Source organism: Manis pentadactyla, chromosome 5, assembly GCF_030020395.1.
Source record: "Manis pentadactyla isolate mManPen7 chromosome 5, mManPen7.hap1, whole genome shotgun sequence".
Taxonomy (NCBI): domain Eukaryota; kingdom Metazoa; phylum Chordata; class Mammalia; order Pholidota; family Manidae; genus Manis; species Manis pentadactyla.
This window is the reverse complement of record NC_080023.1, coordinates 131906702-131919943: the sequence shown is the minus strand read 5'-3', so window position 1 is coordinate 131919943 and position 13242 is coordinate 131906702. Positions and strand designations below refer to the sequence as shown.

At 39.5% G+C, this 13242-nt stretch overlaps 1 protein-coding gene across 4 annotated transcripts in view; it reads left to right on the top strand.

Moving 5' to 3' along the window:
* CFAP61 (cilia and flagella associated protein 61) overlaps positions 1-13242 on the top strand; it is a 406566-nt gene that overhangs the window by 246770 nt on the left and 146554 nt on the right. For all 4 annotated transcript variants that reach the window (XM_057502682.1, XM_057502680.1, XM_057502681.1 and 1 more), the window contains 4 exons: positions 1190-1316; positions 5007-5084; positions 9311-9517; positions 12397-12531. In XM_057502682.1, the coding sequence (XP_057358665.1) occupies positions 1190-1316; positions 5007-5084; positions 9311-9517; positions 12397-12531 (547 nt within the window). The remainder of the gene's footprint in view (positions 1-1189; positions 1317-5006; positions 5085-9310; positions 9518-12396; positions 12532-13242) is intronic.

The window sequence follows — 13242 nt, the reverse complement described above, 5'->3', positions numbered from 1 at the left end:
AGGCTGAAGTTCCAGGACAAGTAATAGGCCTTTTTCACAGAAAGACTGGATGTGTTTCTGTCGGCTATCTGTGCAGTGCCCCAGGGCCAGTAGCGTTCCATGAACAGTCTAATTGTTACAGTCCCATGGGACCCAGGAACCCAAGCCCTCCTGGCCACCAGAGCTGGATGATCAAAAAGTATCTCCATGTGGACTGTATGTGCCTGCCTGCTTTAGTGAGGCAGTAGGAGAATGCAGGGCCTGAGTACATCCACTAATTTTAGCAGGACAGAGAACAATGTAGGGACTGCATGTCTGCCAGCAGTACATGGTAGAGGGAGAGTGCAGAAATAGTGCCTGCCATTATCTCTTTCCCTAGAGAGAGTCCCAGCAGGCCCCTTCCCCTCTGGCTGATGTTTTAAGATTAGCAAATGAATATCCTTCACTTACAGTTTGGTGTCTTTCAAACTGCTGCTTTTGAGCTGGGCTCCAGGGCAAGTCAATCTGTGCATAAGCCCTTTAAGAGTAGTATTTTAGTTCCCTTCAGCTCTTTGGGTTTCTTGGAAGTAAGCCCTGTTGATTTTCAAAGACAGATATTTGGGGCTTAATCTCTTTGGTACAGGTCCAAAAGGTTGTGGTGTCTGATGTGGGGCGTAAACCCTTTCCTCCTCAGGGACAAGCTCTGGATTTTTTGAGAGCCCTCCTGATTGTGGAATTTTGGGCAAGACCACCTCTCTGACTCTCCTGTCCATCTCCATGTGGCCCTTTTTATTGTTTGCTGTGAAGAGCCGTTCAACTAGTTTTGAGGTCTTTTCTGGAGGGAGTTTTTCCATCTGCAGTATAGATTTGGTGTGTCTCTTGGAGGTGGTGTGTAAGGTCTTTCTATGCCACCATCTTGGACTTCTCCCTCTTCCTGAACATTTTTAATTAAATGCATTTAAAGTGTAATTTTATGTTGTCTCTGGGTAATGGTATCATCAGTGATCTTTTTACCTTATTCTTTGCACTTTTTTGCAGGTGTTTTATAGATTTTCTAGAATGAAATGTAAGAAAATTTTTGCAATTAAGGAAGCTACAGTGTTATATAAAAATATTTTACTAGATATTATTTCATACAAGTGTCATATGTTACAATTCTGTCTCCATTTTAGAGGAGAAATATATTTTTTAGTATTTTAACTTAAAAAAATTATTATCTTTCCTTATCCAGGTCCATTAACATAAGATTAGCCACTTTCTTGGATACTTCTGCTGTTGAAGTTCTCATTAGCACCCTCATGCTGAGCAAAAGCATATTGGAAGATTTAAAGCACTACAATGAGGCTCATAGAGATCCTGTGAGTACCTGTTATGAGTAGACTGGCTTCCTTTTTCCTTATGCTGTGGGACTATTATGACCCATGGAGGTTCAACCCTGATGTTTCTTTGGACCTCAGTTGGAGAATTGTGTGGTGGGGAGCGGTGGATGTGGGGTTGGAAGATGGAAACAAGAAGAGAAAAACAAAGATAAACTCATTTTAAGGAGCTTAAGGAAGTGAGGGTATTCTCACTGGAGGTCCCAAAGGGGCCAGTGAGGTACCCTAAATGCTTTTTATGGGGTTGGGAACTTTGGACTTGATCCAGACAGTATCACAAAATGAGACAGATCCCAGTGCTTGGAATAGGCAACTCTGACCATGGTTAGGGAACTTGGTTAGGAGTCTGTGAATTCCTGGTGCCTACCCAGCAGCACTGGATATCAGATGTGAGGCAGAGGACCTCATTCTCACCCTACTGGATGAAGAATCTATCTAGACACTTTCATTGAGCTGGCTGCACCCTCAAGGATTGGCCAGGCTGTGAAAGATCCTATATGATAAATAGTGGGTTCTCTTTCTGGTATTTTAACTAACTATACTTTTGCCATTGCAGAGGGCAAGCTAGCAGTAGACCTCATTCATGGACCATGACAGTTAACATACCAGATGTAGACTAATGCATGTAGTTAGAGAAATGCTTAGTTACAAATGTTCAAATTGTTTCCATTCAGTCACTTACCCCCCAGGGTTAATACCAGCTTGATTTCTAAGGTCATAGATTAGTTATGCCTGTTTAAACTTTATTTATTTAAAGGGATCACACAGTATGCTTTCTGATATCAGGTTTCTTTTGCATAACAATATGTTGTGAGATTCACCCATGTTGTGTCATAAAGTATTTCATTGCATGAATACACCACAACTTATTTCTTCTTTCTGCTGTTTAAGGTATTTGTGGGGCTCCCAGTTGATGACTCTTTGAATAAATCTTTTAGGTAATTTTTAAGTCATGAAGACAGAGACACCAAAGACCAAACAGGGAAATATTTAATACTTTAATACTTATAAGGCATCAGATTAAAATAAAACTTCCCTGAAGCACATGTTATTTTTATTTCAGTTCATTTTGTATCTTTCTTTTTTCACGCTTTTGCTCCTTTCCTCCTGGCCTACCAACACAGTACGTCGGAGCACCCCGGGCTCTCAATGCATGGTTTAAGGAACCCTAGGGGTCTCCCAGATATGAATTTTCAGGGGGTCTCTGAGGTAAAAATTGTTTCCATAGTGAAAGTAAGAAATTGTTTTCTTTTTCCACTGTGGTGATATTCCCACTGATGGTGCAAAAGCAGTGGTGGGCAAAAACTTGGGAGCCTCAGAGTGGATCAAGGCAGTGGCATCAATCTTCCTAGTGGTCATCCAGCTCTTCACCATCATGCATTCATATCAACAGCAGGCAAAGAAAACCTGCAATGGGGTAACAGAGTGGCTAAAACAGAAAAGGGTGACACCACTGAATGCTGGCAAAGAAGCAGGGAAATCAGATATGTTGCTGGTGAGAATGAAAAATGGTACCACTGCTCTGGAAAACATTTAGACTGTGTCTTAAAAAACTAAAAGTGAAACTATCACATGACTTAGCAATTGTACTCCTGGGCATTTATCCCAAAAAATGAAGACTTGCACACAAATGTTCATAGAAGCTGGAATCAGCCCAGGTGTCTTTCAAGTGAATGAGTAAGCTGTGACATGTCCATGCCAGGGAGTAATACTCAGCAATACAAAGGAACAAACTGTTCATTCACGTGTCAACTTGAATGACTCTGGATAATTATGCTGAATGTGGGGAAAAAAAAGCCTGTCCCTAAAGGTTACATACTATATGATTCTGCTTATGTGACATTTTTGGAATGACAGATTTTAGAAATGGAGGGCAGGATTTTTTGTTGCCCAGGGTTAAGGATGGGAGGACGGAAAGGGATAGATGGGTATAGTTATGATAGGGCAACCCAAGGGATCCTTGTGTTGGAACTGTTCAGTACTTGACTGTGGTGGTGTATACATGACATACACGGGGATAAAATCGTGTAGAACTTCACACACACACACACACACGGTCACATTAATGTGCATTCGCTACTTTTACTTTTATACTAGAGTTCTGCAGACTGTTGCCATTAGGGGATACTGGGCAAAGTGTAAAAGGAATCTCTGTATTATTTCTTACAACAGCGTGTGTCTACAGCCATTTCAATATGAACCTCAATGAAAAGAAAAGGAAAAGGCAGTTTCACTTAAGTCAGTAAAAATTACTGACTTCATTAAATTTCAGTCCTTGAGTACATGTGTTTTTCCTGTTCTGTGTGGCAAAGTGAGGAGTGCACATGCAACTCTTCTGCTGCAGACTGAGGTGTTCTGGTTGTTTTAAGAGAAAACATGTCTGCAATTCTTTGAGTTGCATGCCAAACCAGCTGCTGTTTTCATGGAACATCATTTTTACTTGAAAGAAGAGCTGGCCAACAAAATATGGTTATTTGGTCTTGGGTAGTTGGCAGACATTTTTTTTTTTAAATGAATGAGGTGAACCTGTCACTTCGAGAAAACAGCTGACTGCATTTTTCCCCTGTGATAAAAATCCAAGATTTCAAGAAAAAATTAGAATTTTGGAAGATCAGTATCTGCCACCATGAGCTTGACAGTTTCCTAAAACTTACAAATTTTTCTGATGAAACTGATGCCGATTATTACCAAATGTGGTATTTTGATAAATTACAATGAAATAGATCAACATTTGGAAAATCTGCATAAGCTTGGCAAGCCAATATTTTCCAGATAACAAAACATGATGTTACAAAGTCAGGCATATGTAAGAGATTTGTTCAAAGTGCAAAATAGATCAATGAATTTTAACGTAGCAGTATATACAAAGTTCATTGATATGGATTCAGATTCCACACTGCAACTAACTTTAAAACACTACCACTTGTTGAGTTTTGGTGGTGCATCAAAGAAAAATATCCATGATTATCTGAAAAGATAATTTAAATACTTTTCTGTTTTCCAACTATGTATCTTTATGAAGACAGATTTTTTGTCATATATTTCAACCAAATAACAGATTGTAACAGATTGAATGCAGAAGCAGCTATGAGCATCCAGCTGTCTCCCATTAAGCCAGACATTAAAAAGAGATTTGCAAAAATATGAAACAATGCTACTATTCTCTCTAAATATTTCTGTCAAATTTTAAAATGTTTTAGTAAATTAATAAATTCAAAATTTTCTAAGTTTCAATTTCTCATACAGAAAATAATGATAGATATTACCCACATAAAACAAAGCTCTTTGGAGTCCTCAAGCCATAGAGGTCCTGAGATCACAATTTGAGAACCATTGATACAGAGCTAAAGAAAACAGAGTTCAGGGGACTGTGGTTTGAATCACAGGTCCATCCCTTACTACCTAGAGACCTTGGCACGTTTCTCAGCCTCCCAAGCCTTGTTTTCTCACAAACAAAATAGAAATAATGATAATACCTCCAGAATTGGAGTGAGGATTAAATGAACACAGGGAGGGCATTTAACTTATTACCTGGCTCAGAGGTAAGTGTTGACAGATTTTGACACTATCCTTGTCATCATGTGATCATGGTTAAAACCCATTGTTGGCTGCTTACAGAAACATTGATAGTGATGTTTTTAAGGGTCTTAAAACATATGCTTATCTTTTCAGGATGGAACACCACTGCAGGCATTTGTAGCTGAAGTTGCAGAACAAATAGTTGGCATTGCGGTAATCAGAAATGAAATGGTAAATTGTGAAATGGTATTAATTTCTTTGGTTGTGTCATTTAATATAACAAATTAGCATACAATACCTCTTTTGAAGTTTTATTTTTACTTACTTAATATGAATCCCTCCTTTTTCTGAAGGATATGAATTATCATCTGCTTGCATCCCACTTGACAGCCTTTCAGTTTTCTATTTTTTTCAGTTCAAAATATTTAAAATATTACAAACAATCCATGAAAACATTCACATTCTAAAAATTTAAGTAACCTTCCACCACCAAAAAAAAAAAAGTCCCCCTGTTCTCCCCAAAGGATTACTACTATTAACAGTTAGGCTTTTATCCCTTCCAGGAGTCTTCCTTGCACTTAATTATATGCATTGTGTGTGTGTGTGTGTGTGTGTGTGTGGTCAATGGACATCTAATTTTATTCTTTTCCCAATGCAATTCCTGTGTGTTTATTACTGAGTAGTCCATTCTTTCTGTACTGATTTAAAATGCTGCCCTTACATTTAAATTTCCATGGGCTTGTGTCTATTTTTAAACCCTCTGTTCTCTTCCATGGATTTATTTGCTGATACCTATTGTATTACCATGTGCTTTGATATCTGGTTGGGAATCTTACTCTCATTTGTCTTTTTGTCTAAATTTTCTTGGTTTTTCTTAGGTATTTTCTTTTCCAAGTAAATGTTGTAATACTTACTATGAATTTATTTGTGCCTGTATTGATTTTATAGAACAATTTAGGCAGAATTGATCATTAAAATACTGAGGTTTCCATTCTAGGAACATGGCTTCCTGCATTATTGTTGTTGAATTTTGGGGGGTTCTTCAGAAAAGTTCTGTGGCCTTTTTCACACAGGGTTTTCATGCCAGGTACTTTGTTTGCCCCTGAAGGTTCACTCTCTGCCCTGGTCAGTGCCAGAGAGCCTGAGTTGACAGGCAGCCTCCTGGGTGCCTTTACCTTTCTGCTTCTAGTGAGTTTGGACAATGGGGACCCTTGATGAGAGGAAGGAAGGAAAGTGAGATTAAGATGCCTTGAGCTGGCTGTTCTCTTCGCTGAATTCCCTGACCTTTTCAAGGTGGCCTCTTCTCTGTGACTCTTTTTTCTAGATTCCAGTAACTAGTACCTCCTATGCCACCCACCTAGGATGGGGATAGCTTGCAGTTGTTGCTACACTGTCCCTACTGGTTTCCCTACACCCTGTCCCCTCCTTGTAAATAGTCCCTTTGTTAAACCCATCTCCAGTCATCCTAATTTGAACATACCATCTGTTTCCTGCTGGGACTCTGACCAATAAAGTCTTGGATATTTGTTATGATTTATTTCTATATGTTTTACATTTTTCTGGATATTGTAAGTTGACACTTTTTTCATAGTACTTTCAAAATGTTTATTTTGGTGTATGGGAAAACTACTATTTTTATGTTGTGATCTCATATCCAACCACCTTTTAGAAGTCTCTTATTAGTTCTGAGAGTTTTTCAGTTGATTCTCTTTTCTGGCACAGCATCACTTCTACCATATTCTAGTGGTCAAAGCAATTGCAGGTCACGCCTGGATTCCAGGGAGGAGGAGATGGGCTCCACTTCTTGATGGGGGTGTGGCAAGGTCATTCTGCAGATCATGTGAAATTTGAGTTACTCTTGTGATCATCGATGGCAAACAGAATCTGCCACACCTTCTTTTTAAAATAGTTATGCCTTATTTCTTTTTTTAGTTTTATTGTATGTCTGGAATAACATTGAATATTAGTGTTTGTAGTGGGTACTTTTGTAGTGTTCCTGATTTTAATGGGAATGATTCTGTATTTCCCACCATTTAGTGAAGTACTTGCTGTGGGTTTCTGGGAGATATCCTTTATCAAGTTAAGGACGTTCCTTTCTATTTCTAGCTTACTAGAAGTTTTTATTATGAACATGTGTTGAATTTTATCAAATGTGTTTTGGCATTTATTGACATGGTCATATGGCTTTATTCCTTTAATGTATTAAATCTGTCTTCATTCTTGGATTCATTTCTCTTTTTGATTTAATATGTCTTTGAGCAATTCTTTTAGAGTGAGTCGTAAGTGGTCGGTCTCTGAATCCAAACATATATATGAAGTTTTCGTTTTTGTCCTCACACTTGAATGCTCATTAAACTGTGTATAGAATCACATTCAAATTATTTCTCATCAGAATGTCGATGGTTTTACTCTGATTGTCTTCCAATGTCCAATATCCACTGACAAAATATAATCTGATGTAAATAATGTTTGTTTGCTTTCTATCTTGAGAATTCATTTTTTCTTTTTATCCCTGGAATTCTGAGATTTTACTAAGAAGTATCTTAGGCTCTTTTGAGCTTAGGAATATCTTTCTTCTGTGATTTCACTAATTATTTCTTCCTTTTCATTTTCTCTATTCTCCTCTTATTGATTTCCTTTATAGATGGATATTGGGCCTTTTGAACTGGTCCTTCACTGTCTCTTAACTTTCTTCTTCCATTTTTCTATCTCTTGTCCTTCTGACTCTTCATTCTAGATTTCCTTGATTTTGTCTTCTGGATCCCTAATTCAGTCTTTAGCCACTCTATTCTTTTATACAGGCCTTGTAGTGGAATTTTCATGTCAGGAGTCATATATCTCACTTCCAAGTATCTTTCTTGTTCTCTTCTTCTTCCTTTTTTAAATAAAAGCAGCTTGCTTGTTATGTTATATACAGAATACTTTTTGGTATCTCTGAGGACACTAAGTAGAATTTTTTTTTTAATTCTGTTGTGTTCCCTGAATAACCACTGCTTCCTCCAGAGCAACGTGTATGTTTCTCTTCTGGTCTTTTGCATTTGTCAGTTTTCCCCAAAAGTCTGTCCATGTCATGAATGAAAGGTTAGATGATTAGCTGGCATGGGTGTTCTTGACAGTGGTGCTCATCTGCATCTCTGTGTGTCTCTCCAGTCACTGAGAGGACCACCCACCCCTCTGTCTAACTGGGAGGGGTCATTGGGCTTCTGGTTTCCTCTCCTGATGCTTGAAGGTAGGTTGTCCTGCCAGGGAGCAAGCAGGGATCAAGCAGGGATCCTCCAGCAGCCCAAGGTAGGAAGATTTAACCTAGTGGTGGCAAACTTTGCTGTGTTTCCTTCTAAGGTAAAGCTGTCTTATTCTTTTGTCCCCTATCACTCCCTCTCATTATTTTAAAAATAATTTTTTGCTGTTATTTTAAGAGATTTGGTATGGGAGGAAAATTAGAGGCACATGGCCCATCTGCTGTTTTGAGCTAATAACCTCTGTTGGCTCTTTGCTTTCTGTTTTTCAGTGATTTCTCAGCCCTACATTTATTACTCATTTTATTATGTAATGAGGTATGCCTTCTAGGTAATTAAAGAAAAATGTGAGGGTGTACAGGCAGTTTAAGGGTTGACATGGACCCACGGGTCAGACATTAGCAGAATTGCCCTTAGGTGCTACCACTGGCTTAACCCCATCCCCATTTCCTTTGCGCCTATGGCAGAAGCTGGAAAGGCAGGGAACCTAGAGGGGCTCCGACACAGACTTCACAGTTTTCCTGAATTTCCTAGTGCCAGCTTTGCTGATTACAGAGCAAATCAAGTTCCTTGCATTTTTCAATTCTTCTTGAAAGAGTGCTTTTAGGACTATTTTACTGTGGAAAATAAGAATATAAGCAGGTGCTTTCCAACCTGTATATTGTTTGATTTTTTCCTGCATCAGGTGTATTTATTGCTCCTGTCATGAAAGAGTCACACTCACTCTGGCTTGCGCCCCCAACCCCATGTGTGACTAGTGGGATGGCATGCTTCCACATTAATAGATGAATAGAGAATAGTGACGAATCCAGAGAACTGGTGCGTCTCTGTCCTGCTGCTGAATCTTGCACATTCTTGGTCAGTCGTGCTGTGTGCTGTTCAGCCAGTGCTCCCCTTGCGCAGCAGCGCTAGAGAGCTGCTGTCCTGGCACCTGGCCACTAGCAGGGGCTCAAGGCTCTGGGTTTTTAGCAGCCATGGCTGTAAAGAGCAAATACTAAAGCTGTGTAGCCATCCTCCAGAGATAAGCCATCAGAACAAGTGACTTTCAAGAAACATGATTTTTAATTGTTAAAAAATTAACAATGAAGATAATAAATCATAGGAGAGAAAAGGAAAAACACATTTCTCACTATTGTACCTAAAGTAATTTAAAGATTTTTATCACAAAATGCATGCTGTTTGTTTAAAATGTTCTTAGATGTCCTTTCCTGCCTCTTCTAGGATATAGAATACATACGATCTCATTACAACATTGAGGATTTCATCTACTTCAATCACCACCAGCGTGACGAACATGGGCACCTCTGTCACTTTGCCCTGAACCCCATTTTTCGGCACTACACCAAATTTTTTCTGAAGGAGATCCTCCGTTTAGGCTATAAATCCTGTCTCTACTACCCTATTTATCCAAAGTTCAGGGAAGGCAAGGTAAATGAATGCTGTAATTCACTTTTCCAGCAGATCAACATGTACAGTGTCGTTTGTGTTGTGTGTTATATTATATTCCTTCCTCACTCTATGGATTTCATATTGAATCCAGTTGGTCCTTTTCTTACAATAAAGTGAAAGTCCAAAAGGCTTTGAATTTCTGAAACAATCACAACCAACAGAATTAGCAGAATGATTTGTTGGCTTTTCCATATTGACAAAACAGAGACTGAAAACTATGCAAAAATGTTCTAAGGGACATGCAAATCAAATTGCTTCTTATGGTGCTTCAGTGAAATGACAAAGTGATCCTATCATGTTCTTCAAGCAAAGAACACTTTCATAATGAGCCCATAGAATAAATCACTGAATCCTGTAAGGTTGACATGCTATCAGAGCTTCCCAAATAGACACTATAACCACTCACATGACGTTGGATAAAAAGTGGAAATTCATGATACTGATGTAACGTTTATGTAGTCAATACCTATATAACTTCACAATTATACTCGTGTAGAGTAATACTTTGTAATAAACACATATCTAACTGTACATGGTTTATAGCTGTACATGCACAGATAGCAAGATCTTTGCATTGCTTCTGTCTTGGTTTAGCTTACCCTGCTTCAGCCTTCTTCATTGCCCTTTTCACTAGCTAAAACTACACGTTTTGCCATGAAAGCAAAGGAGTTTATCTGCCTGGTTCAAAGCTGATCCCAATGCTTAGAAGAGTTACACACATAGGTGCATGTACACACATGCACTCATATGCAGTGTTCTGGTTGTTCCATGGGCCGGGATCTCTTTAGGCTAAAGTCCCACCATGCTGCTTCTTGCAGGCTGGTCCCTCCACCATTGCCAGCATTGGTCTTCAGCCTGTTGTAGGTTCAGGGGGAGATGAGACTCAGCCACCAGACCTGGTAGACATTGTCCCATTAGGTCCCAGTCATGTCTGGAAACTTTCTTAAGCTCTGCCTTGAGTCTCTAATGCTGTCACATTTCTTCTTAGTTACCACAAGTGAACTAAGTAGATTTTTTAAATGATCTTATTTATTAAACTTAGAGACAACCTAAAGTGTATTAGTACATTCACCATTCACACAACAGTAATTTTACCAATGCATCTTACTCAACAGAACCTTTTGGAGAAATATAGAGGGAATGGGGAAGAAAGAAAAAACATGGAAAAGATTTTTAGCAAGTTACATAGAATATGCTCTAGGGGTAATTTTTTTTTGCTATCAAAATGCAGCATGATAGCACATGAATGCCCTAGATTTGAACTTATGAGGTGGGAAGATAACAGTTTTGCTGGAAAATTGTGGTCCTGCACAATGTATTTTCACTTTGCATTTGGCCAGCTGCCAATTTGGTGACCTTCACGATGTGATATTAAATTCTTAGTTTTTATTCATGATGCTCCCTGCATGTGCCAAGATGATAGAAAGTGCTTTTGCATCCATAATAAAAAATAGTATCTGAGACATTTCATTGAATGCTCATATATTTACCTTAGTAGTATAGAATTTGGAATATGTTATGTACTATTATGTAGGATATAGAAACCCATTTAGAAACAGATTTACTCTCAGTCTGCACTTTTAGTTGATTTACAGATACACATTTAAACAAGCATAAGAAGCATTACCAAATAATTTAGGTAAGAATTTCCAAATTCTGCTATAAATCCACAGTTGACTGTAGTACGAGTGAGCTTTTGGCTCACATTATGAAAATGAGTCTCTCCACAGCCTCCTGCCCAGAACATGTATTGAGAGATCTTTCCAGGCTTGAAAACAGAACTCTGGCTAGGAATCCCTGGTTTCTGTTTCTCAGTGTGTGAAATCAGGGTGTGAAGTACATTGTTGAAGGATTTTAGAAATCCCCTTTAGGAGCTCTTAGAAATGCCTTTGGGGGTGGGGGGAAGGGGGGGAGAGGACAGACTATTTTTAGAATGGCAAATCAGTCATATATACACCATTTTATTTATTAAACTACACCTACAATTCAGCTTTACTTTCTTTGCTTTCCAGCTTAAGTTCATGAATTGTCATTACAAATTTTGATTTCACAGTTTAACTTTGGAGGTTTAAGTGATTGAAATACCCTCTGTTAGTTTCACCAAAAGCCCTAAAATGTCATAAATGTGAAAGAAATAAAGACCAGTCACTGTGTTCATTTTTCTCTGCCGTTTTAAAAATTGGTTAATTTTTTTAAAAAAAAGTTAATACATAAAGCATTCACTTAAAACATGATTTAGCATAGTCCATTTCAGGAAGCATTAATGTGGCTCATAATTTAGTATTATTAATTAAAACAATAGGAGCAGGCCTCCCTCCACCTCCACTTTCCGGTTTCATCTTTTTGTTTTAAAACATGTATTTTGTCAGCAACGGTCCAGCTGAAGTAGCTGCGGCTTTCGCAAGCAGGAGGATTTCACATCTGCGCTCTGTTGTCCCTCCGATGACATTTTTATCTATGTGCCTTCTTACAGCAGCTTGTGCCAAACACTCAAAGGTTAACAGGATGCAGATAACACAGCTTAATGGGGTCAAATCAAGCTGATTCATGATCACTATGGAAAAGAATATCCTCCTGGGGAAAATACTTGTGCTGAAAAATCCCATAACCCAAACCACTTGTTTATCTGTCATTCCCACAGAGATAGTAATGTAATTACTCTTGTAATTATCTTCATTAGTGTCAGGCATTATCGACAATTCATTCCTCTGCTCGAAGAGTATGTTTGTTTATTTGCTGATTTTTCCCCTCTCCGATTTGGCTGAGTTCAGAATTTGTATTTGTAAAGCTGCACACGGGCATCTGTGCCGCGTGAATCTGACATTCTCTCCCCTGAAACTGAGATTGCTGTCTTTCAGTTCCAGAGCTGCTATGCCCACTCCCTGACATCCGCCCTTCATTACTTCGTTCCCGTGCGACCACGACGACAGATTGTCTATCCTCTGGAAAAGCTTGGCATCAACGCTCCATCAAAGGAGGTCTCCAAGGATGCGGTGGGTAGCCAGGCAGCAGCAGGCAGGGAGGCGCGGTGCCAGCTCGCGCGGGTGTGGCAGACAGGGTGGCAGTGCTGTCTTCTGGGGGGCAGGCTGCTTCTTAATTACAGGGAGCCTGGCGCTCATGCAGACTCTGAGGCAGCCCTTTGCCTCAGGTGGTTATGTCACAGTAAGCCTGAAACAGGAGTGGCACCATCCCTCGGATGATGACCCCACAGGGATGCCTTTGTGTGCTCTGTCGCTCAGGACAGGTGGCCTGCAGTCAGCCTCTCAGCATATTCTGTTTTCTTTCTCCTCCCTGAAAAGCAGATTCCCCCTTTCCATCGATGTTTTGCTTTCAGGGCAGATGTGGTCATTCACAAGGAGACGCAGCTGACAGAGAAGGGAGCCGGCTGCACTGGAGGTGCTGGGCCCCGAGCTGGGTCTGTTTTGCTCCTCTGTGGGGAGCCAGGATGATTACCGGGAAATGTATTAGCTGCCCTGGGGTGGCCGGGGAGGGGGCGGGGGTGGCCTTAAAACAAACAGCCCCTGGATGCTTTAACTACCAGAACAGGAAGAAGGATGGAAAAAGAAAGGATTTCACTTCAAATGGAAATGTGCATGTATATGTACACACAGCTATTCAGTGATTTAACTGGAAAAGGTAATTTGGTCAAGTTAACTCACATATAAAGACTTGTAGTGTTTGTATAGACTTCCACTTAAATAAGT